This window comes from Aptenodytes patagonicus, unplaced genomic scaffold, assembly GCF_965638725.1.
Source record: "Aptenodytes patagonicus unplaced genomic scaffold, bAptPat1.pri.cur scaffold_210, whole genome shotgun sequence".
In the NCBI taxonomy this organism is placed as follows: Eukaryota; Metazoa; Chordata; class Aves; order Sphenisciformes; family Spheniscidae; genus Aptenodytes; species Aptenodytes patagonicus.
Window position 1 is genome coordinate 2,941 of NW_027472145.1, and position 27,050 is coordinate 29,990.

The 27,050-nt window shown below is 51.2% G+C and overlaps 1 gene segment (V, D, J or C); it reads right to left on the bottom strand.

Annotated features, from left to right (window-relative positions):
- On the bottom strand, positions 1-26,952 carry LOC143173751 (Ig mu chain C region-like). The segment is given in 6 exon segments: positions 1-682; positions 1,474-1,800; positions 3,181-3,495; positions 4,926-5,246; positions 18,019-18,120; positions 26,871-26,952. Coding segments are annotated over 6 exon segments (1,542 nt in total).
- Between the last annotated feature and the right edge of the window lie 98 nt (positions 26,953-27,050).

Sequence of the window (27,050 nt, forward strand, 5' to 3'; positions counted from 1 at the left end):
TTCTTTTCCATCAAAATTTGATTTTATTGCCTTTTTTTTTTTTTTTTGGGGGGGGGTGGTGGTGGTGGTGAGTTTTTTTTTGGCTTTTAGGTGACGCCCGGGAGGTTTTGCTTTCCAGAAATTCATACGTGGGGGGAAAAAAAAAAACCCAAACCAAACCAACCCCAAAAACGAACCCCAAAACCCACAAACACCAAACCACACGTGACCAAAACAACCACAAAAATTATATAAACCCCCCCCCCCCCAAAAAAAAACAACAAACGGGGGCGGGGGGAGGAGGGAATTTAGTAGCAGGCGCTGGCGGCGTCGGAGAGGACCAGGGACACGTTGACGGAGGTGGGTTTACCCGAAGCTTTATCCACCGATTTCTGAGCCACCTGCAAAGGGATTTGCTCGTGGCCGACCAGGCAAGTGAAGACGTTGCCGGCTCCCCAGTCCTCGCCGCTGACCGTCAAGGAGCTGTAGGTCAAGTAGGAGACGGGGGGTTGCGATTCGGGGACGGGGGGCATGGTGACGTAGTCGGCGGCGGGTAGAGGCTCGCCGTTGCGGAGCCAACGGACGAAGACATCCGGCGGGTTGAAGCCCTTCACCAAGCAGGTGACGGTGGCGGTTTCGTGCATGGAGAGTTGCTCGGAGGGCGGGGAGAAGACGAAGATGGAGGGGGCTTTGGCGTCGCGGCCTGCGAGGGGAGGGGAGGGGAGGGGGAGGGGGGGGGGAAACACAAAAGAGAGGAGGAGTTGGCGGGTGGGTGCGGGGGCGCGAAAGAAAGGGCGCGACGGCGGCTTCGCGAGGGGGAACGGCGCGGGCGCAGCCCCCGCGTTGTAAATAAACAAACGGTGGGAGCGCGGCCGCCTCTCCCCGGATTTGCAAGACAGAGGGGAAAAAAAATTAAAACTTAAAAATAAAATTTAAAAAAAAAAAGGAAAAAAAAAAAAAAAAGGTGACGCGATCGCTGCCCGGCTTCGCAAAAAATAAGTGGTGGCGCGATCGGGCCCGTTTTCCCCAGGTTCGCGAAAATAAATGCGCTGCGATTGCAGCCGTTTTCCCCAGATTCGCGAAAATAAATGCACTGCGATCGCAGCCGTTTTCCCCACATTTGTGAAAAAAGGGCGCTGCGATCGCAGCCGTTTTCCCCAGATTTGTGAAAAAAAGGGCGCTGCGATCGCAGCCATTTTCCCAAGATTTGCAGAAATTAATGGTGGTGCAATCGCAGCCGTTTTCCCCAGATTTGTGAAAAAAATGTGCTGCGATCGCAGCCGTTTTCCCCAGATTCACGAAAATAAACGGTGGCGCAATCGCAGCCGCTTTCCCCAGATTTGTGAAAATAAATGCACTGTGATCGCGCCCGTTTCCCCCAGATTTGCGACAATAAAGGCGCTGCGATCGCGCCCGTTTCTCCTGCTCTTGCGGAAGACCCCCCCCCAGCTCCACCCCCACCCCCCACCCCGAGCCCCGCCCCCAAGGACTTACCGGTGGTCTTCTGCAGCTTGACCTCTTTGGGGAAGAGGAGCTCGGGGTGGCTGACCTTGCAGGTGTAGACCTCCCCCTTGTCCCAGTCGTCGGCGCAGACGCTGGCCACGCCGGCCACGCCGAAGAGCCCGTTGGGTTGCAGGACTTGAGGCAGCGTTTTGGTCTCCAGCTTCTCGCCGTTCTCCTGCCACCAGGAGATGTCCAACCCTTCCACGCTAGGGAGGTTGCCCACCTTGCACGTCAGCTTGGCCGCCTTGTCCTTGAAGATATCGGCGAAGGCCGGGGGGACGGCCTGCACCGTGATGTCCTCGTTGCTGTGGCCGATGACTGGAAGAGGTTGGGTTGATGGGTTTGGGTGGTCGCACCCCCCCCAAAAAAATACCTCCAACCGCCCCAAAAATACCTCCAACCCCCCTCAAAATACCTCCAACCCCCCTCAAAATACCTCCGATCCCCCTCAAAATACCTCCGATCCCCCTCAAAATACCTCCAACCCCTCTCAAAATACTTCCAACCCCCCCAAAATACCTCCGATCCCCCTCAAAATACCTCCGATCCCTCTCAAAATACCTCCAACCCCTCTCAAAATACCTCCAACCCCTCTCAAAATACCTCCAACACCCCCCAAAATACCTCCAACCCCCCAAAAATGCCTCCAACCGCTCTCAAAATACCTCCGATCCCCCTCAAAATACCTCCAACCCCTCTCAAAATACCTCCAACCCCCCCAAAATACCTCCAACCCCCCAAAAATACCTCCAACCCCCCTCAAAATACCTCCAACCCCCCCAAAATACCTCCGATCCCCCTCAAAATACCTCCGATCCCCCTCAAAATACCTCCAACCCCTCTCAAAATACCTCCAACCCCCCTCAAAATACCTCCAACCCCCCAAAAATGCCTCCAACCCCTCTCAAAATACCTCCAACCCCCCTCAAAATACCTCCAACCCCCAAAAAATGCCTCCAACCCCCCAAAAATGCCTCCAACCCCTCTCAAAATACCTCCAACCCCCCAAAAATACCTCCAACCCCCCTCAAAATACCTCCAACCCCCCTCAAAATACCTCCAACCGCCCAAAAATGCCTCCAACCCCCCTCAAAATGCCTCCAACCCCCCAAAAATGCCTCCAACCGCTCTCAAAATACCTCCAACCCCCCCAAAATACCTCCAACACCCCCAAAATACCTCCAACCCCTCTCAAAATACCTCCAACCCCCCCAAAAATACCTCCAACCCCCCAAAAATACCTCCAACCCCTCTCAAAATACCTCCAACCCCCCAAAAATGCCTCCAACCCCCCAAAAATGCCTCCAACCGCTCTCAAAATACCTCCAACCCCCCCAAAATACCTCCAACCCCCCTCAAAATGCCTCCAACCCCCCTCAAAATACCTCCAACCGCCCAAAAATGCCTCCAACCCCCCAAAAATACCTCCAACCCCCCAAAAATGCCTCCAACACCCCCCAAAATACCTCCAACCCCTCTCAAAATACCTCCAACCCCCCCAAAATACCTCCAACCCCTCTCAAAATACCTCCAACCCCCCCCAAAATACCTCCAACTCCCCTCAAAGTACCTCCAACCCCCCCAAAATACCTCCAACCCCCCTCAAAGTACCTCCAACCCCCCCAAAACACCTCCAACCCCCCCCCCAAAATACCTCCAACCCCCCCCCCCCCCGCGCCGCGGTGGACCCCCACTTACAGCCGCACTCCAGAGCTTTGCTGGTGTTCCTCAACTCCTCGCCCGTCAGGCAGGTGTAGACGGTGCCGGCGTTCCATTCGGCCTCGGTGACGGTCGCCCAGCTGCTGGTGACGTAAGCGCCTTTGCCGTCGACCACCGAGCCTTCGGTGGCCACCCCCTCTTTTAGGGGGACCCCGTTCTTCAGCCACCGGACGGCGGCGGGCGGCTGCCGGCCTCCGCGGATCTGGCAGAGGACGCTGGAGTTGCGGTAGGGGCCTTCGAAGTCCTCGCGGGACGGCGGGTGGAGGGTGACGACGGGGTCGAGTTGGGGGGAGTCTGGGAGGAGAGATGGGGGGGGGGGTGTTGAGCGGGGTGGAGACCCCCAAAATCGTGCCGAGGGGCACGGTGGGCTGCTGCGGGGAGGGTGCGGCGGCAGCGGGAGGCGGCAGCGGGGATGCGGCCGCAGCGGGATGCTCCAGGGAGGATGCGGCCGCAGCGGGATGCGGCGGCACCGGGATGCGGCGGCACCGGGATGCAGGGGAAAGATGCAGCCGCAGCGGGACGCGGCGCCGGGACGCGGCGCCGGGATGCTCCAGGGAGGATGCGGCCGCAGCGGGATGCGGCGGCAGCGGGGCGCAGGGAAAAAATGCAGCCGCAGCGGGACGTGGCACCGGGATGGCAGCAGGGAGGATGCAGCGGCACCGGGATGCTCAGGGAAGGATGCAGGACCGGGATGCGGCACCGGGATGCTCAGGGAAGGATGCAGGACCGGGATGCGGCAGCGGGATGCAGCACCGGGATGCTCAGGGAAGGATGTAGGACCGGGATGCGGCACCGGGATGCTCAGGGAAGGATGCGGGACCGGGATGCGGCACCGGGATGCAGCACCGGGATGCTCAGGGAAGGATGCGGCAGCGGGATGCAGCACCGGGATGCTCAGGGAAGGATGCGGCAGCGGGATGCGGCACCGGGATGCTCAGGGAAGGATGCAGCACCGGGAAGCTCAGGGAAGGATGCGGCAGTGGGATGTGGCACCGGGACGCAGCACCGGGATGCTCAGGGAAGGATGCGGCACCGGGATGCAGCACCGGGATGCTCAGGGAAGGATGCAGGACTGGGATGCAGCACCGGGATGCTCAGGGAAGGATGCGGCAGCGGGATGCAGCACCGGGATGCAGCACCGGGATGCTCAGGGAAGGATGCGGCAGCGGGATGTGGCAGCGGGATGCGGCACCGGGATGCTCAGGGAAGGATGCGGCAGCGGGATGCGGCACCGGGAAGCTCAGGGAAGGATGCAGCACCGGGATGCAGCACCGGGATGCTCAGGGAAGGATGCAGCACCGGGACGCAGCACCGGGATGCTCAGGGAAGGATGCGGGACCGGGATGCGGCACCGGGATGCTCAGGGAAGGATGCAGCACCGGGATGCAGCACCGGGATGCTCAGGGAAGGATGCGGCAGCGGGATGCGGCACCGGGATGCTCAGGGAAGGATGCGGGACCGGGATGCGGCACCGGGATGCTCAGGGAAGGCCGCGGCAGCCCCCGCCGCCGAGACCCTCCAGCGAAGGCCGCAGCCGCAGGGGGAACGCAGCGACGGGAAGGGACGGACGCCCCCGGGGCAGGGGGGGGAAAAGGGGAAAGGGGACGCCCGGGGCGGGCGGCGGCAGCAGAAGGAAGCTCAAGGGGGGGGAAGGACGCCACCCCGCTTCGGGGACAAGGGCCGGGGGGGGGGGACCCGGAGGACCCGGGAGGCGCCGGACTCACCGTGGTTGGACACCCGGACGATGCGTTGGCCCTGGGGGTGGGCGGCCTTGCAGTAGAAGGGTTGTCGGCTTTTCCCCTCCAGCAAGGGGAGGCTGAGGCGGCTGGCGGCCACGTAGCCCCCGGGGGCCAGGACGGAGGGGAAGGCGGCCACCCCCTCGCCGGCGACGCTGCCGTTGGCGGCGTCGCTCCAGCCGAAGGCCAGGTCGTCGGGGACGAAGCCCACCGCCACGCAGCCCACCGAGTAGAGCTCTTGGCCGGGGGGGGTCGTCCCGCAAGAAACCAGCGGGAAGAGGCTGGGGGCGCGGGGGGCGGGTGGGGCGGCTGGAGGAGGAGGAGGAGGAGGAGGAGGGGGGGGGGGAGAAGAAGAGGCGTTAGGGGAGGTCGAGGAGGGGCGTCGGGGGGAGCACCCCACCCCACCCCACCCCACCACCCCCTCCACCGTGCGCGTGCAACGCACCGGCGGTTCTGCGCAGGAATCGCCGGCGCACGTGGGAAGGGGAAAAGAAAACGCCCGCCCGGGCAGGTGTAAAACCCCCGCCATTTTGGGGGGGGGGGGGGGGCAAAAAAGCCGGCCATTTTGGGGCAAAAAGCCGCCATTTCGGGGTAAAAGCCGCCTGGGCAGGTGCAAAACCCGCCATTTTGGGGCAAAAACACGCCATTTCAGGGCAAAAAGCCGCCCGGGCATGTGCAAAACCCGCCATTTGGGGGCAAAACCCCCCATTTCGGGGCAACCCCCCCCATTTTGGGGCAAAAAGCCGCCATTTCGGGGCAAAAACCCACCTGGGCACACACAGAACCTGCCATTTTGGGGCAAAACCCCACCATTTTAGGGCAACCCCCCCCATTTTGGGGCAAAAAGCCGCCATTTCGGGGCAAAAACCCACCTGGGCACACACAGAACCTGCCATTTTGGGGCAAACCCCCACCATTTTGGGGCAAAACCCCCCATTTTGGGGCAAAACCCCACCATTTTGGGGCAAAAAGCCGCCCGGGCATGTGCAAAACCCCCCATTTTGGGGCAAAAACCCACCTGGGCAGGTGCAAAACCTGCCCTTTTGGGGCAAAAACCCCCCATTTTGGGGCAAACCCCCACCATTTCAGGGCAAAAACCCACCTGGGCAGGTGCAAAACCCACCATTTCGGGGCAAAACCCCCCATTTTGGGGCAAAAAGCCACCCAGGCACATGCAAAACCCCCCATTTTGGGGCAAAACCCCACCATTTCGGGGCAAAAAGCCGCCCGGGCATGTGCAAGACCCCCATTTTGGTGCAAAACCCCCCATTTCGGGGCAAAAAACCCCCTGGGCAGGTGCAAAACCCCACCATTTTGGTGCAAAACCCGCCATTTTGGGGCAAAACTCGCCATTTCGGGGCAAAACCCGCCATTTCGGGGCAAAAACTCGCCTGTGCACGTGCAAAAGTCGCCTTGTTTTGGTGCAAAACCCCACCGCTGCCCCATAGCTGCCCCACAGCCGCCCCACAGCCTGTACTGCAGGATGAGCACCAGTAGTACCAGTACTAGACCAGTACCAGCTGGTACCGGTACTAGACACCACCACCCCCCCCCGCCCCCAGCTGCCCCACAGCTGCCCCACAGCTGCCCCACAGCTGCCCCTGCAGGACCGGTACCGGTACCGGACCAGGACCAGCTGCCCCACAGCTGCCCCATAGCTGCTTCTGCAGGACCAGTACCAGCTGCCCCATAGCAGCTCGTACCAGTACGGGACCAGTACGGCACCCCACAGCTGCCCCATAGCTGCCTCTGCAGGACCAGTACCGGACCAGGACCAGCTGCCCCATAGCCGCCCCATAGCTGCCTCTGCAGGACCAGTACCGGACCAGTACCAGCTGCCCCATAGCTGCCCCATAGCTGCCTCTGCAGGACCAGTACCAGCTGCCCCATAGCAGCTCGTACCAGTACGGGACCAGTACGGCACCCCACAGCCGCCCCATAGCTGCCTCTGCAGGACCAGTACCGGACCAGGACCAGCTGCCCCATAGCCGCCCCATAGCTGCCTCTGCAGGACCAGTACCGGACCAGCACCAGCTGCCCCATAGCCGCCCCATAGCTGCCTCTGCAGGACCAGTACCGGACCAGCACCAGCTGCCCCATAGCCGCCCCATAGCTGCCTCTGCAGGACCAGTACCGGACCAGCACCAGCTGCCCCATAGCCGCCCCATAGCTGCCTCTGCAGGACCAGTACCGGACCAGGACCAGCTGCCCCATAGCCGCCCCATAGCTGCCTCTGCAGGACCAGTACCAGCTGCCCCATAGCAGCTCGTACCAGTACGGGACCAGTACGGCACCCCACAGCCGCCCCATAGCTGCCTCTGCAGGACCAGTACCGGACCAGGACCAGCTGCCCCATAGCCGCCCCATAGCTGCCTCTGCAGGACCAGTACCGGACCAGGACCAGCTGCCCCATAGCAGCTCGTACCAGTACAGCACCCCACAGTTGCCTCTGCAGGACCAGTACCGGCTGCCCCATAGCAGCTCATACCAGTACAGGATCAGTACGGCACCCCACAGCCGCCCCATAGCTGCCTCTGCAGGACCAGTACCGGACCAGGACCAGCTGCCCCACAGCCGCCCCACAGCTGCCTCTGCAGGACCAGTACTGGCTGCCCCATAGCCGCCCCATAGCTGCCTCTGCAGGACCAGTACAGGACCAGTACCAGCTGCCCCATAGCCACCCCATAGCTGCCTCTGCAGGACCAGTACCGGCTGCCCCATAGCAGTACCGGACCAGTACCGGCTGGTACCAGTACAGCACCCCACAGCCGCCCCATAGCTGCCTCTGCAGGACCAGTACCAGAGCAGCACCAGCTGCTACCAGTACGGGACCAGTACCAGCTGCCCCACAGCTGCCCCATAGCTGCTTCTGTAGAACCAGTACCGGCTGCCCCATAGCAGCTCATACTGGTACGGGACCCCACAGCCGCCCCATAGCTGCCTCTGCAGGACCAGTACCGGCTGCCCCATAGCCGCCCCACAGCTGCCTCTGCAGGACCAGTACCGGCTGCCCCATAGCAGTACCGGACCAGTACCAGACCAGTACCGGCTGCCCCACAGCCACCCCATAGCTGCCTCTGCACGACCAGTACCAGACCAGTACTGGCTGCCCCACAGCCGCCCCACAGCTGCCTCTGCAGGACCAGTAGCGGCTGCCCCATAGCGGTACCGGACCAGTACTGGCTGGTACCAGTACGGCACCCCACAGCCGCCCCATAGCTGCCTCTGCAGGACCAGTACCGGACCAGTACTGGCTGCCCCATAGCAGTACCGGACCAGTACCGGCTGGTACCAGTACCGGCTGCCCCACAGCCGCCCCATAGCTGCCTCTGCAGGACCAGTACCGGACCAGTACCAGCTGCCCCATAGCAGTACCGGACCAGTACTGGCTGCCCCATAGCAGTACCGGACCAGTACCGGCTGGTACCAGTACCGGCTGCCCCACAGCCGCCCCATAGCTGCCTCTGCAGGACCAGTACCGGACCAGTACCGGCTGCCCCATAGCAGTACCGGACCAGTACCGGCTGCCCCACAGCCGCCCCATAGCTGCCTCTGCAGGACCAGTACCGGACCAGGACCAGCTGCCCCATAGCCGCCCCATAGCTGCCTCTGCAGGACCAGTACCGGACCAGGACCAGCTGCCCCATAGCAGCTCGTACCAGTACAGCACCCCACAGTTGCCTCTGCAGGACCAGTACCGGCTGCCCCATAGCAGCTCATACCAGTACAGGATCAGTACGGCACCCCACAGCCGCCCCATAGCTGCCTCTGCAGGACCAGTACCGGACCAGGACCAGCTGCCCCACAGCCGCCCCACAGCTGCCTCTGCAGGACCAGTACTGGCTGCCCCATAGCCGCCCCATAGCTGCCTCTGCAGGACCAGTACAGGACCAGTACCAGCTGCCCCATAGCCACCCCATAGCTGCCTCTGCAGGACCAGTACCGGCTGCCCCATAGCAGTACCGGACCAGTACCGGCTGGTACCAGTACAGCACCCCACAGCCGCCCCATAGCTGCCTCTGCAGGACCAGTACCAGAGCAGCACCAGCTGCTACCAGTACGGGACCAGTACCAGCTGCCCCACAGCTGCCCCATAGCTGCTTCTGTAGAACCAGTACCGGCTGCCCCATAGCAGCTCATACTGGTACGGGACCCCACAGCCGCCCCATAGCTGCCTCTGCAGGACCAGTACCGGCTGCCCCATAGCCGCCCCACAGCTGCCTCTGCAGGACCAGTACCGGCTGCCCCATAGCAGTACCGGACCAGTACCAGACCAGTACCGGCTGCCCCACAGCCACCCCATAGCTGCCTCTGCACGACCAGTACCAGACCAGTACTGGCTGCCCCACAGCCGCCCCACAGCTGCCTCTGCAGGACCAGTAGCGGCTGCCCCATAGCGGTACCGGACCAGTACTGGCTGGTACCAGTACGGCACCCCACAGCCGCCCCATAGCTGCCTCTGCAGGACCAGTACCGGACCAGTACTGGCTGCCCCATAGCAGTACCGGACCAGTACCGGCTGGTACCAGTACCGGCTGCCCCACAGCCGCCCCATAGCTGCCTCTGCAGGACCAGTACCGGACCAGTACCAGCTGCCCCATAGCAGTACCGGACCAGTACTGGCTGCCCCATAGCAGTACCGGACCAGTACCGGCTGGTACCAGTACCGGCTGCCCCACAGCCGCCCCATAGCTGCCTCTGCAGGACCAGTACCGGACCAGTACCGGCTGCCCCATAGCAGTACCGGACCAGTACCGGCTGCCCCACAGCCGCCCCATAGCTGCCTCTGCAGGACCAGTACCAGCTGCCCCATAGCCGCCCCATAGCTGCCTCTGCAGGACCAGTACCGGCTGCCCCATAGCAGTACCGGACCAGTACTGGCTGGTACCAGTACGGCACCCCACAGCCGCCCCATAGCTGCCTCTGCAGGACCAGTACCGGACCAGGACCAGCTGCCCCATAGCAGTACCGGACCAGTACTGGCTGCCCCATAGCAGTACCGGACCAGTACCGGCTGCCCCACAGCCGCCCCATAGCTGCCTCTGCAGGACCAGTACCGGACCAGTACCGGCTGCCCCATAGCAGTACCGGACCAGTACCGGCTGCCCCATAGCCGCCCCATAGCTGCCTCTGCAGGACCAGTACAGGACCAGTACCGGCTGCCCCACAGCCGCCCCATAGCTGCCTCTGCAGGACCAGCACCGGCTGCCCCATAGCGGTACCGGACCAGTACCAACACCGGGGCCGGGCTTGCAGTCAACCCCATTAAGGCAATTAATGCCCTTAATTAAGACAACCAATGCCCTTAATTAAGACAACCAATGTCCTTAATTAAGGCAACCAATGCCCTTAATTAAGACAACCAATGCCCTTAATTAAGGCAATTAATGCCCTTAATTAAGACAACCAATGTCCTTAATTAAGGCAACCAATGCCCTTAATTAAGACAACCAATGCCCTTAATTAAGGCAATTAATGCCCTTAATTAAGACAACCAATGCCCTTAATTAAGACAACCAATGCCCTTAATTAAGGCAATTAATGCCCTTAATTAAGACAACCAATGCCCTTAATTAAGACAACCAATGCCCCCCACCGTGCACCCCCCTCCAATTAATTAACCCAATCACGCCAAGCAGCAACCCCGTCCCCGATAACTACCCGCGCCAGGGCCTGTAATTAACCCCGCTCGTTAATTAACTCCAAATTACAACCACCAACACCCCCCACCCCCCCCCCCCCAAAAAAAAAAAATCAAAAATCGCCTTAAAAACCCCCTCGGTTCCGGCCAAAAAGTGGCCGAAGGCCTCCGGGAGCTTAATTAATTACCCCCTGCCTCGTTAGCCGGGGTTAATTAGTGGGATTTTCCCCCCCTAATAAAGGTTTAAAAGCCGCCTCGCCTAATAATTAATGCATTATTAATTAGATAGGCATCTCTATATTAATATGCGGGTCCATAGGTGACCTATAGGTCCCCTGTTAATTAGCAATTAGGGGGTTAATTAGCGCGCGGTGTTTCCCCGGGAGGGATTCAGGCCTGGGCCTGTTAATTAAGGCCGCCGTAATTAATACGCCTGCATATTAATATAGGGATATCACAGAGCCGGGGGGGGGTGACAACCGATAATCCCGCTCCCCGGGGAAGCGTTTAAGAGATATATAGGTACCGAGAGCAGACAGCACCTATATCACAGCGTAGATTTCTATATATCCATTAAATATATCATATAGAATCTATATCACAGCGTAGATTTCTATACATCCATTAAATATATCATATAGAATCTATATCACAGCGTAGATTTCTATATATCCATTAAATATATCATATAGAGTCTATATCACAGCGTAGATTTCTATATATCCATTAAATATATCATATAGAGTCTATATCATAGTGTTGATTTCTATATATCCATTAAATATATCATATAGACTCTATATCATAGCGTAGTTTTCTATATATCCATTAAATATATCATATAGACTCCATATAATATCGTAGATTTCTGGATATCCATTAAATATATCATATAGACTCTATATCATAGCGTAGATTTCTATATATCCATTAAATATATCATATAGAATCTATATCACAGCGTAGATTTCTAGGTATCCATTAAATATGTCATATAGACTCCATATAATATCGTAGATTTCTGGATATCCATTAAATATATCATATAGAATCTATATCATAGCGTAGATTTCTATATATCCATTAAATATATCATATAGAATCTATACATCATCATAGATTTCTAGGTATCCATTAAATATATCATATAGAGTCTATATAATATCATAGATTTCTATATATCCATTAAATATATCATATAGAATCTATATCACAGCGTAGATTTATATATATCCATTAAATATATCATATAGAGTCTATATCACAGCGTAGATTTCTATATATCCATTAAATATATCATATAGAGTCTATATCATAGCGTAGATTTCTATATATCCATTAAATATATCATATAGAGTCTATATCACAGCGTAGATTTCTATATATCCATTAAATATATCATATAGAGTCTATATCATAGCGTAGATTTCTATATATCCATTAAATATATCATATAGACTCCATATAATATCGTAGATTTCTGGATATCCATTAAATATATCATATAGACTCTATATCATAGCGTAGATTTCTATATATCCATTAAATATATCATATAGAATCTATACATCATCATAGATTTCTAGGTATCCATTAAATATATCATATAGAGTCTATATAATATCATAGATTTCTATATATCCATTAAATATTTCATATAGAATCTATATCATAGCGTAGATTTCTATATATCCATTAAATATATCATATAGAGTCTATACATCATCGTAGATTTCTATATATCCATTAAATATATCATATAGAGTCTATATAATATCATAGATTTCTATATATCCATTAAATATATCATATAGAATCTATATCATAGCGTAGATTTCTATATATCCATTAAATATATCATATAGAATCTATACATCATCATAGATTTCTATATATCCATTAAATATATCAGCTATATCTATTATAGATCTATTTTCATGGAATGTAAAAGATATTTTATAGGCATTTCTATATAAAATATTAATATATGATATATAATAAGACATATTATGTGACATCTCCTCTATATTCGATGGTATATTAATGTAGAAATACGTATAAATCAGATTAAATACCTCTCTATAGGATAAAAATATATTAAAGTAGGTGTTACAATACATAAATTCACTTTTCTACCTGTATTAATAGCTTATATTAAGTATATATTTGATATATATTAATAATATGTTAATATATTAAATATATATCAATGTCTTAAATGTATATCAATATATTAAATATATATCAATATATTAAATATATTAATATTATATAATAATAAATATTATGATATAATAAATGTTATATTAATATATTTAATATATATTTAATATATATTTAATATATTTAATATAGATTTAATATAGATTTAATATAGATTTAATATAGATTTAATATAGATTTAATATAGATTTAATGTATTAATACATTTAATATATTAATAATATGTAATGTATTTAATATATATTTAATATATAAATAATGTATTAATACATTTAATATATTAATAATATGTAATATAATATATTTAATATATATTTAATATATAAATAATGTATTAATACATTTAATATATTAATAATATGTAATATAATATATTTAATATATATTTAATATATAAATAATGTATTAATTAAATATATTATATGTAATATAATATATTTAATATATATTTAATATATATATTTAATATATCTTAAAATATACAGAGGGTTGGGGTGGTTTTTTTTTTTATCTATTTTTTAATAATAATAATAATATTTAATAATAATAATAATTTTTAATAATCTCTACACTAAAAAATTTCTCACTAAAAATATATATAAATATAATAAATATAAATATAAAATATATATAAACTGCTGGGCCGAAAATTGGCCCTTTCAGGGCAACAACTTTGCCCGAAACCGCCTGAATTCAGCCCAAAGCTGCTGTTTACCCCCCCCCCCCCCCCCCCCGGCCACCTGCCAAAAAAAGGTTATTTTTTTTGTTGTTTTTTGCCCCAAACCAGGTGCTGTTTTTCAGGCCGGTTGCGCCTGGTTGGGTTTTAGTCATTTAACATGCAAAAGAAAGAGGGGGGAAAAAAAGGGAAATTAGGGGAAAAAAAAAAATAACCCCCCCCCCCCCACACACACACTTCTCATTTCTTGCTGTTTTCGAAACCAAAAACGCGGCTATTTTGGGCAATTCTGGGCTGCGAAATAAACAAGCGCAGCCGCCACCTGCGGGCCGAAGACATCGGCCATTTTAGGTGTCCACACCCCCGTGGGGGGAGGAAAAATATATCTATATATATATATTTTAAAAAAAAATCACTTTTAATTTAATTTCTTCATTGTCTCGCCTCGAATTTCGCTTCTCTAAGGGCCAAAAAAAACAAAAAAAAAGGGCTTTTCGTGATGTTTTAGCCCCATCCCCGGGGCAAATAATTCAACTCTTGGAGCCGCGGTGTCATTTAGAGCCCTGAAGTTAAAAGATCTTAATTTTATATATATATGTATAAAATATATAAAAATATATTTATATATAAATTGTATTTATGTGTATTTAAATATATTTAATATATATATTTATATAAAAATATATAAACATATTTTAGATATGAAATATATTAAAATATAATTAAATATATATAAAATATGTCTATAAAAATATGTTTATATATAAAATATATAAAAATACATTTAAATATATATAAAATATATATTTATATAAAAATATATGTCTATAATATGTTTATATATAAAATATATTAAAATATATTTAAATATATATAAAATATATTTTTATATAAAAATATATGTCTATAATATGTTTATATATAAAATATATAAAAATATATTTAAATATATATAAAATATATTTTTATATAAAAATATATGTCTATAATATGTTTATATATAAAATATATTAAAATACATTTAAATATATATAAAATATATTTTTATATAAAAATATATGTCTATAATATGTTTATATATAAAATATATTAAAATATATTTAAATATATTAAAAATATATATTTATATAAAAATATGTGTCTATAATATGTTTATATATAAAATATATAAAAATATATTTAAATATATAAAAATATATATTTATATAAAAATATGTGTCTATATAAAATATGTTTATATATAAAATATATAAAAATATATTTTTATATATATAAAATATATATTTATATAAAAATATGTGTCTATATAAATTATGTTTATATATAAAATATATAAAAATATATTTAAATATATAAAATATATATTATATATAAATATATTTTTATAAAATATAAAATATAGATATATATAAAATATATTTATATAAAATATATTTGTCTATAAAATATATAAAAATATATTTTTATATAGGCTATTATCTCCTTTATACTATGTATTTCCATGCTTAATTTATTTTTATACGTTATATTTTTTGGTTTTAATTGATAACATTAAACCCCCACGACCTGCACCGTAAATCACCCCCGATTTGACCTAAAAATCCCTTAAAAAAAAAAAAAATCCTCATACTCTTTTTTTCTGCAAGAATCACATTTTCATCGCAAGGGCCACAAAAATAAATCCCGTCCTTACGTTAACTGCGATTAAATATTCCCATCAGCGCTCTGAAAGTCTTAATTATCTGATATACTTAATTAATAAACGCAATAAAATGAGTTTTCCCCGATAAAAAAGGGCCTCCCTGCTCTTGAAAAACTCGATTTCTGGCGCTTTTCAACCTATTTTTTATTAATTTTAAATTTTTTTTAATTTCTTTTTAAGCGACTGCGGCGCTGAGGAGCCGCCCCCCAAAAATGACTCTTTTTCTCTTTTTTTTTCCCCCCCTCAGCTCCCCCAAACCCCGCTTTTTAAACCCAAACCAGCCCCGCCGGCTACCCTAATTAGCAAAAATTCATTAAAAATGAGATTAATGGCAGAATTAAATGAAATCCTGCGGTTATTGGTGAAGAGGGAGGGAAAAAAAATATATATAATATATATAATTCACAATAATGGACCAAAAAGGGCAAAAAAACCCCCCCTAATTCCTCACGTCCCCACTTAAAATTTTAATATTCTCTTAATTGATCATTAGTGACCAAAGAGCCAAAGTTGGGGAACAAAATAATGAGGATTTTCGCTGGAATTAATAAGTTTCCTATTAACGAAGGAATTAAAAAAAAAAAAAGAATCATTAAATCTCCTATTAAAAGGATTGAAATACAAACTTTTGGGGGGGGTCTAAAGCCAAACTCCTCTGAAAAAAGCCCCCCCCCCCAAAAAAAAAAAATCAAATTAAATTTTTTCTACCTAAAAAATGGGGTTGGAGTTCGGCTCCGCCAAAAAAAAAACCCGAAACAACTTAAAACTGCCCTAAAAAGATTATAAAAATTAAGATTTTTTTTTTAAAGCGATGACTAAGCCCCCCCCAAATTCGCCCAAGAGCCCCCCAAAAATGCCACGGCTTAAAGAAAATGTGATAAAAACCCGCCCCCCCCCAAAAAAAATCAAGGAGATTCAGAAATTTGGGGACTTGGGCAAATTTGACTCCGAATCCCCCCCAAACCGGCGCAAAAAAGGGGGGGAACGACCTAAAATCTTCACCCGCCATTTCAGGGCGGATTCCCCCCCCCCCCCCCCCGATTAATTAACCTCCCCGAGCGGTTTAATTAAAAACAGGGATATTTCTATGCCCTTTTTTGCCCCAAAAATGCTCTCAAAAAAAAAAAAAAAAGCCACTTTTAGGGCACGGCCTGAAGACTTGATAGTCGAACTGTCCGATTAAAAATATCTAAAATACCTAAAATATTTGTAATTTGTAACTTTTTATAAATTATAACTTATCTTTTATAAATTATAACTTATCTTTTATAAATTATAACTTATCTTTTATAATTTGTAACTTATCTTTTATAAATTATAAATTTTTATAATTTGTAACTTATCTTTTATAAATTGTAACTTATCTTTTATAAATTATAAATTTTTATAATTTGTAACTTATCTTTTATAATTTGTAACTTATCTTTTATAAATTGTAACTTATCTTTTATAAATTATAACTTCTTTTATAAATTATAACTTATCTTTTATAATTTGTAACTTATCTTTTATAAATTATAACTTTTTATCATTTGTAACTTATCATTCATAAATTATAACTTACCTTTTATAATTTATAACTTATCTTTTATAATTTATAACTTATCCTTGACATATAAATCTATTTTTATATATTTCCTATATAAATATCACTACATTTGTATTTTTAAATATATATATTTTTTTTAAAGACGACCCAGCAGCCAAACACTTAAAAAAATCCACAAAAACACTAAAAAAAAAAAAAATTTCAGAGTCCTCCCTGCTTTTATCTACCAAATCCTTTTTTGCGGCTTATTTTGGCCCTAAAAGTCCTTTTTTATTCCCCATTTCGCCCGAACGCAGCGATTTCCCCCCCAGAAAAAAAAAAAAAATATTTCTATTTATAATATTATATTCAGGGGAGGGGGGGGGAATAAAAAATCACCATTTCCACTCTACCCAAAACCCCCTCAATTAAACCTCGGCCCTTGGAGGAAAATGTCATTTTCCTCACCAAAAAACATCTCCCAGCACAAAAAAAAATCACAGACTGAGCCCCAAAACCTGTCTCTTTGACCCCAAATCTCCTATTTTTTTTCCAAAAGCCACCCTAATACCGCCAAAATTTGGGGCTTTTGGGCCATTTTCGCCAACAAATTGCCCCGGATTCACTTTTCCCCGCAAAAAAAGACCCTAAAATCGACTATTTTTGCCCACTTCTGCCACCAAATCACCTGTGGATCATTTTCCCCCCCCTAAAAATTGTCTTTTTGACCTATTTCTCAGCATCAAATCGCCTCCAAATGGATTTTTGACCCTGAAAAAGCCCTCAAAATTGACTTTTTGACCTATTTTTGACCATCAAATCATCCCCACGTGAATTTTTCCCACACAAAAAGACCCTAAAGACCGACATTTTCCCCTCAAAATCTGCCATCGCATCACCTAGGGATGATTTTTTCCCCCCTTAAAAAAAAAAAGACCCTAAAATGGACTTTTTCGCCCAAATCTGCCATTAAGTCGCCTTAGGGTGAATTTCCACCCCCCCCAAAAAAAAAAACCAAACCTGAAAATCGACTTTTTGACCCGGTTTTGACCGCCAAACGGCCGCTGGCCGAATCCCCCGCCCCTTAAAAAAAAACCCCCAAAATCGACTTTTTTGGCCTCAAACGGACATTCCCCCCCCCCAATACCGACATTTTGACCCGCCAACCGCCGTTTCGGCCCCCGAAAAGGGGGGGGGGTGTCTCCTGCCCTCGAGCCCCACACCCCCACACACCCCCCCCCCCCCGGCCAAGATTTTGGGAGAAAAAAGACCAAAATTTGTCGCGGCGAGATGTTGGGGACGAGGACTTACCGGAGGAGACGGTGACGGTGGTCCCGGAGCCCCACGCGTCGATACCACCAGCATTATCACGGTGGGGCGAAGCCGATGCCCCGGCGTGCAAAAACTCCTCCCCTGGCAGGTGCGTGGGGGGGGGGTGGGTGTGCGCGAAAACCCATTTTTAACCGATTCGGGGCATTTTTATCCCGTCGGCTGAAAAACAACAACAACAAGAAAATAAATTTGATTTTTGTCCTTTTTTTTGGGTGCATCCTGCAGGCTTAAAATTCGGGGGGGGGTGGGGGGGTGTCTCTTCTCCCTGGGTGCGTCGCGCGGAGTGATGCGACGGAAACGCGGATATGCGAAAAACGGGCGGGGGGGGGAAAAAACAGAGAGAAAAGGGAAAAAATAAGCCACGAAAGGAAAAAGCCTCGCCGTATTCGGGGCAAAAGTGGACACAAAGAGGAGAAAAAAACCCCCCTATTTGGGACCACAACGCCCATATAAGGCGGAGAAATACCCCTATTTGGGGCAAAAAAAGGGGCATGAAGGCAAAAGCACCCGAATATTTGGGGCAAAATGGGCCAAAAGAGGCAAAAGCATCTAAATATTTGGGGCAAAAATGGCAACAAAGAGGAAAATACCCCGTATTTGGGCTCACAATGCCCATATAGGGCAGAGAAATGACCATATTTGGGGGGAAAATGCCATAAAAGGCAAACGCATCTGAATATTTGGGGCAAAAACGGCCATAAAGGGTGAAAACATCCCCATATTTGCTACAAAGATTGCCATAAAGGGAAAAATCATCCCGTATTTTTTTTATAAAATTGGACATAAACAGCAAAATCATTCCCATATCGAGGGGAAAATGGCCATAAAAGCCAAGAAGATGCCAATATTTGGGGTAAAAATGGCTCTAAAAGGCAAAACATCCCCAGATTTGGGGTAAAGCTAGAAATAAAGTGCAAAAACATCCCCAGATTTGGGGCAAAACTGGCCCTAGATGACAAAACATCCCCGTGTTGGGGTAAAAATGGCCATAAAAGGAAAACCATCCCCGGATTTGGGGTAAAACTAGGCATAAAAGCCCAAAGCATGTCCATATTTGGGGCAAAACTGGCCACAAATGGACCAACACCCCAACACTTGGTCCAGAAATGCCCATAAACAGCAAGAGCATCCCCATATTTCGGTAAAAAAAAAAAGGTCGCAAAAGCAAAACATCCCCATTTTGGGGTTAAAATTGGCCAGAAAGGCAAAAAGAGCACAAACAGAGCCAGATTCTGCGCAAAATTAGTCATGAAGGGCAAAAGCACCCCCACATTTGGGTCAGAAATAGCCCGAAGAGCCAAAGTGTGCTCAGATTTGGGTCGAAATTGGCCCGAAGAGCCAAAGCGTGCCCGGATTTGGGCCAAAAGTGGCCCACAGAGCCAAAGCGTGCCGGGATTTGGGTCGAAATTGGCCCGAAGAGCCGAAGCATGCCCGGATTTGGGCTGAAACTGGCCCACAGAGCAAAAACGTGCTCAGATTTGGGCCGAAGGTGGCCCACAGAGCAAAAGCGTGCCCGAATTTGGGTCAAAAGTGGCCCACAGAGACAAAGGATGCCCGGATTTGGGCCAAAAGTGGCCCACAGACCCAAGGTGTGCCTGGATTTGGGCCAAAAGTGGCCCACAGAGCCAAAGCGTGCTCAGATTTGGGTCGAAAGTGGCCCAAAGAGCAAAAGCATGCCCGGATTTGGGCCGAAAGGGGCCCGAAGAGCCAAAGCGTGCCAGGATTTGGGTTGAAAGTGGCCCACAGAGCCAAAGCGTGCCCGGATTTGGGTCGAAAGTGGCCCACAGAGCTGAAGCGTGCCCGGATTTGGGTCAAAAGTGGCCCGAAGAGCAAAAGCGTGCTCAGATTTGGGCTGAAAGTGGCCCACAGAGCCAAAGCGTGCCCGGATTTGGGCCAAAAGTGGCCCACAGAGCCAAAGCGTGCCCGGATTTGGGCTGAAAGTGGCCCACAGAGCTGAAACATGCCCGGATTTGGGCCGAAAGTGGCCTGAAGAGCTAAAGCGTGCTCAGATTTGGGACGAAAGTGGCCCACAGAGCTGAAACGTGCCAGGATTTGGGCCGAAAGGGGCCCGAAGAGCTAAAGCGTGCTCAGATTTGGGACGAAAGTGGCCCACAGAGCTGAAACGTGCCAGGATTTGGGCCGAAAGGGGCCCGAAAAGCAAAAGCGTGCTCAGATTTGGGTCGAAAGTGGCCCACAGAGCCAAAGCGTGCCCGGATTTGGGCTGAAAGTGGCCCACAGAGCTGAAGCGTGCTCAGATTTGGGCCGAAAGTGGCCCAAAGAGCAAAAGCGTGCCCGGATTTGGGCCAAGAGTGGCCCACAGAGCTGAAACGTGCCCGGATTTGGGTCAAAAGGGTCCCACAGAGCTGAAGCGTGCTCAGATTTGGGTCGAAAGTGGCCCAAAGAGCAAAAGCGTGCCCGGATTTGGGCCAAAAGTGGCCCACAGAGCCAAAGCGTGCCTGGATTTGGGCTGAAAGTGGCCCACAGAGCCAAAGCGTGCCAGGATTTGGGTCGAAAGTGGCCCACAGAGCTGAAGTGTGCTCAGATTTGGGTCGAAAGTGGCCCGAAAAGCAAAAGCGTGCTCAGATTTGGGTCGAAAGTGGCCCACAGAGCCAAAGCATGCCGGATTTAGGCCGAAAGTGGCCCGAAGAGCTGAAGCGTGCCCGGATTTGAGCCAAAAGTGGCCCACAGAGCTGAAGCGTGCTCAGATTTGGGTCGAAAGTGGCCCGAAAAGCAAAAGCGTGCTCAGATTTGGGTCGAAAGTGGCCCACAGAGCCAAAGCATGCCGGATTTAGGCCGAAAGTGGCCCGAAGAGCTGAAGCGTGCCCGGATTTGAGCCAAAAGTGGCCCACAGAGCCAAAGCGTGCCCGGATTTGGGCCAAAAGTGGCCCACAGAGCCAAAGCGTGCTCAGATTTGGGCCGAAGGTGACCCACAGAGCCAAAGTGTGCTCAGATTTGGGCCGAAAGTGGCCCGCAGAGCCAAAGTGTGCCTGGATTTGGGTCAAAACTGGACAGAAGAGCCAAAGCGTGCCCAGATTTGGTGCAAAACTGCCCCAAAGAGGCAAAACATCCCCAGATTTGGGGCAAAACCGGCCACAAAGGACAAAAAACCCCCAGGTTTCCTGCGGAAGCGGCCGGGGAGGGGAAGAGGGCACAACCGGGGGCTGCTCCCCCGGGAAAGGGCCCCCCCCACCCCCCGGGCACAGCCGCTGCCGGCAGCTGAGCTGAGCCCCCGGCAGCGTTTTTGTCACCGCCTGCACCACCGTGGCAAGCACCACCACAATAACCACCACTACCCACGGTGACACAGGGTGGGACAAAATCCCCCCCGGCGCAGCCCCCTCCTCTGCGGGGCCGCACGCCCCAGCGGCCACAGGCCGAGCTCGTCCCTCCCGCCTCCCAAAACGCCCCCGAAAGGGAAAAACGGCCCCAGGGTTGCTGCAAAACTGGGCAGAAAGCCCCAAACCTCCCCCGATTTGCAGCAAAAATCACCGTAGAAGGAAAAAAAAACATCCCTAGGGGTGGGCGGAACAGGGGACGATGGGCAAAAGCGTCCTCATCCTGGGGGCAAAAATGGCTCGAAACCAAAAAAAAGCGTGGGCAGATCTGGGGTAAAACTGTCCACAAAAGGGTAAAACAGCAGCCCCAGGATCGGGGCGAAATCGCGCCAAAGGGCAAAACATCCCCCCACGTCCTGCAAATATGGCCAAAAGGCAGAAGAGCGCCAGGATTGGGGCAAAACGGGCCATAAAAGTCAAAACATCCGCAGCCTTGCTGCGGAACCGGCCATCGAGGAAAAGCGTCCCCGTATCGGGACAAAACTGCGCATAAAAGGCAAAAAACGCCCCCCGTATTGGGGGCAGAAGGGTGCGTAACGTACAAAAAAAACCCCCATCTTCGCTGCAGATAAAAGCATGCAGGCAAAAGCATCTCAGCTTTGGGGTTAAAATGGCCAGAAAGCGCAAAATATCCCCATATGGGCGGCGATTCCCACCATAAAGGGCCAAAGGATCTCCATATTGGGGCAAACCTGCCCTTAGGAGGCAAAAGCTCCCCAGACTGGCTGCAGGCACGGGCCCAAAAAGCTTAAAGCACCTCATCTTTGGGGAGAAAGTGGCAAGGAAAGGGCAAAACATGCCAAGGTGTAGGGCGAAGAGAGCTCTAAAAAGACAAGCGTCCCCAGAGCTGCTGCAGAAATGGCGAGAGAGGGCAAAAAGCATCCGCGGGTTTCCTGCGGAAGCGGCCGGGGAGGGGAAGAGGGCACAACCGGGGGGGCTGGTCCCCCGGGAAAGGGCCCCCCACCACCACCCCCCGGGCGCAGCCGCTGCCGGCAGCCGAGCTGAGCCCCCGGCAGCGTTTTTGTCACCGCCTGTACCACCGTGGCAACCCAACCACCACCACCACAACCAGCAGTACCCACGGTGACACAGGGTGGGACAAAATCCCCCCCGGCGCAGCCCCCTCCTCTGCGGGGCCGCACGCCCCAGCGGCCACAGGCCGAGCTCGTCCCTCCCGCCTCCCAAAACGCCCCCGAAAGCAAAAACACCCCCACGTTTGCTGCCTAAGTCACCCTAAAAGGAAAAAGCATCCCGATCTCGCGGCAGAACCGGGGGGTAAAAGGCAAGAGCATCCGCAGGTTTGGGGCAAAAACGGTACTGAAAGGCAAAACGTCCTCAGGGTTCCTGCTGAACGCGCCCTAAAGGCCAAAAGCATTGTGGGGTCTGGGGCAAAAATGACCGTAAAAAAGAAAAAGAATGCAGATGTCTGGGGTAAAACTGGCCGCGAAAGGCAAAACATCCCCCGGTTTCAGGCAAAACCGGCCGTAAGAGGCAAAACATCCCCCGATTTCAGGCAAAACCGGCCGTAAGAGGCAAAACGTCCCCATCGTTCAGGCAAAACAGGACAGAAGAAGAAAAACATCCCCGGATTAGAGGCAAAACTGGCCCTAGAGGACAAAACAGCCGCATACGGGGGCAAAAATGGCCACAGAGAACAAAATATGCCTGAATTTGGAGGAAAAATGGCCATAAAGGGTAAAAGCATCCCCCAAATTTGCCGCAAAAGGGGCCGGAAAGGGGAAACTGGCACAAACTGCCCCAGATCTGGTGCAAGACTAGCCATGACGGGCAAAAGGACCCCCACTTTGTGGGCCAAGCGGTGCCTCAGAGCCAAAGGGTGCCCAGATTTGGGTCGAAACCGGCCCGAAGAGCTGAAGCATGCTCAGATTTGGGTCGAAAGTGGCCCAAAGAGCAAAAGCGTGCCCGGATTTGGGCCAAAAGTGGCCCGCAGAGCCAAAGTGTGCCCGGATTTGGGTCAAAACTGGACAGAAGAGCCAAAGCGTGCCCAGATTTTGGGCAAAACTGCCCCAAAGAGGCAAAACATCCCCAGATTTGGGGCAAAACCAGCCACAAAGGACAAAAAACCCCCAGGTTTCCTGCGGAAGCGGCCGGGGAGGGGAAGAGGGCACAACCGGGGGCTGCTCCCCCGGGAAAGGGCCCCCCCCGGCCCCGGGCACAGCCGCTGCCGGCAGCTGAGCTGAGCCCCCGGCAGCGTTTTTGTCACTGCCTGTACCACCGTGGCAAGCATAACCACCACCACCACAACCAGCAGTACCCACGGTGACACAGGGTGGGACAAAATCCCCCCCGGCGCAGCCCCCTCCTCTGCGGGGCCGCACGCCCCAGCGGCCACAGGCCGAGCTCGTCCCTCCCTCCCGGGTGCAAAAACGCCCCGAGAGGGAAAAAGCCCCCCAGAATTGCTGCCCCGCTGGACATCGAGTGCAAAAGCCTCCCCAGACTTGGGGCAAAACTGGCCCCAAAGACCAAGAGATTCCCACAGTGAGGGCAAAAGGGGACAGAAGAGGCAACCTTCTCCGCGGTCACTGCAAAACTGGGCGCCAAACCCCAAAGCACGCCCCCGTTTGGGGCCAAAACGGCCACAGAGGGCAAGACAGCCCCACATCGGCTGCAGATCTGGCCCCTAAGATCCAAAAGCATCCCCGTGTTCGGGGCAAAAAGTGGCCGTCAAGGGCAAAACCCCCCCACACTGGTGGGTAGGACGCCCAGAAATGAAAGAGGAATGCCAATATTTGGGGGGGGGGAAGCGACTTCAAGGGCAAAATACCACCAGGTTTGGGGCAAAAAAGGGACGCAAAGTGCCGGAGCATCCCCCCCGTGGGGGCAAAACTGGACGTAAAAGGCAAAACACCCCAACGCGTGGCACGGGATTGGCCACAAAGGGCAAAACCAGCCCCACCGTTGGTGCAAAAATGGTTGGAAAGGGACAACGTCGCCATATCGGGAGGGAAAATGGTCAGAAAGGGCACCCCCCGCGCCAACATCCGCTGCAAATACGGTCGTAAAAGGCATAAGCATCCCCCTCTTTGGGGCAAAACTGGACCTAAAGGGCAAAAGCGTCCGGATATCTGGGATAAAAGCAGGATGAAAAGGCAAAACGGCCCCAGGTTTCCTGCGGAAGCGGCCGGGGAGGGGAAGAGGGCACAACCGGGGGCTGGTCCCCCGGGAAAGGGCCCCCCCCCGGCCCCCGGGCGCAGCCGCTGCCGGCAGCCGAGCTGAGCCCCCGGCAGCGTTTTTGTCACTGCCTGTACCACCGTGGTAAGCATAACCACAACCCCAACCACCACTACCCACGGTGACACAGGGTGGGACAAAATCCCCCCCGGCGCAGCCCCCTCCTCTGCGGGGCCGCACGCCCCAGCGGCCACAGGCCGAGCTCGTCCCTCCCGCCTCCCAAAAACATTCCTCAATGGCAAAAGCGTCCCAACTGCGGGGGGGCCAAGCGCCCACAAAAAGCAGAGACGTGCTCCTAGTGAGGGCAAAGTTAGCCACAAAGGGCCAGACTTCCCCAGATCGGGGGCGAAAATGGCCATAAAGGGCAAAATCCACCCCCCCGTCTGGGGCAAACATGGCCCGCAAAGGTAACCCCCCCCCCCCTATTTCTGCGTAACCGGCCACAGAGGGCAAAGCATCTTCATGTGACGTCCAGAACTGGCCGTCAAGGAGTAGAAACATCCCCAGACGTGGGGCAAGACTGGCTGTAAACGACAACGCATCGCCGTAGTCGGGGCAAAACCACCCGGAAGGCAAAAGCACCCCCACACTCGGGGGCAAAAAGGGCCTTGGGGGCAAAAAGGGGCCCTTCGGGGCAAAAGCGTCAAGAGTTTTGGGGGGGGCAAACCTGCACACAAAGGGCAAAACATCCCCAGAGCTGCTGCGAAAGTCTCCGCCGGAGGCAAAAGCGTCCCCAGCGTTGGGCGGGAACGGGAATCCAGGGCAAAAGGATCGTCGCCTCGGGGGCAAAAATGCTCTTAAAGGCAAAACGTCATTCCTCGGTCGCCAGTTACCACCGCTGAGCAGCTGCAGGTACAATTTCCCCTTCAACGCCCCCACGTTGGCTGCGACCTTGGCGAGGCAGGGAAAAAAACGGGCACAGATTGGCAGCCAAATTGACAGAAAAGGGCAAAAGAGGTCGGGACTTGGGGCAGAAAAGGTCATAAGAGGAAAAGAATCCCCAGATTTGGGCCAGGAAGGGAAAAGCATCCCCCGAGCTGCTGCGGAACTGGCCAGAAATGGAACAGCAACCCCCTGTTCACTGCGGAAGCGGCCGGGGAGGGGAAGAGGGCACAACCGGGGGCTGCTCCCCCGGGGAAAGGGCCCCCCCCCCCCAACCCCGGGCACAGCCGCTGCCGGCAGCCGAGCTGAGCCCCCGGCAGCGTTTTTGTCACCGCCTGTACCACCGTGGCAATCACAATAAGCACAACCAACATAAACACCAGCAAAATAACCAGCAGTACCCACGGTGACACAGGGTGGGACAAAATCCCCCCCAGCGCAGCCCCCTCCTCTGCGGGGCCGCACGCCCCAGCGGCCACAGGCCGAGCTCGTCCCTCCCGCCTCCCAAAACAGTCAAAAACAGTCCCTATTTCAGGCAAAACAGGGAGTAAGAGGCAAAGCCATCCTCATCCCTAGGGAGAAAAGGCGGTGAAGAGCACGAAATCCCCAGACTTGCTGTAAAACTGGGCACGTAGGGAAAACAAACTCGGGTTTGGGGAAAGATTGGCCAGAAAGAGCACAACCTGCCCCGGTCTGGGGCAAAACCGGCCAAGAGTTGCTCAAGAGCTTAGCAGACGAGCCCAGAGAATGGACATAGTTTGGACAAGAAATGGCAACAGGGGGCAAAAAGTCCCCCAACGTGCTGCAGAAACGCCCACCAGAAGCAACAGCAAGCCCCTGTGTCGGAGAAAAACGGTGCTAAGAAGTAAAACGGCCCCATATTTGGGCCCCGAAATGGCCACAAAGGGCAAAACAGCCCCGCGCTGGCTGCAGAACTGGCCCCAAAATCCAAAGCGTCACCACGTCTGGGGCAAACCTGGTTCTACGAGGAAAAGCAGCCCCGCGTGCGGTGCCAACAGCGACAATCACGGGCAAAACGTCCCGGGATCCCCTACAAAACCGGCCAGAAAGGGGGGAAAAGGGCACAAACGGCTCCGGATTTGGTGCAAAAAGAGCCATCGAGGGAAAAAGCACCCCCATCGTTCGGGCCAAATTAGCCGTCAGAGGCAAAACCTCCCCAGAACGGCTGCAAAACGGACGAGAACGGGCAAAACATGCTGCGAGTGAGGGCAAAAATGGTCGTGAGAGGAAAACAATCCCCAGATTTGGGGTAGAAACGGCCAGGAAGGGAAAAGTTCCCCGAGTTGCTGCGGAACTGGCCAGAAAGGGAACAGCAACCCCCTGTTCACTGCGGAAGCGGCCGGGGAGGGGAAGAGGGCACAACCGGGGGCTGGTCCCCCGGGAAAGGGCCCCCCCACCCACCCCCCGGGCGCAGCCGCTGCCGGCAGCCGAGCTGAGCCCCCGGCAGCGTTTTTGTCACCGTCTGCACCACCGTGGTAAGCATAACCACCACCACAACCCCAACCACCACTACCCACGGTGACACAGGGTGGGACAAAATCCCCCCCGGCGCAGCCCCCTCCTCTGCGGGGCCGCACGCCC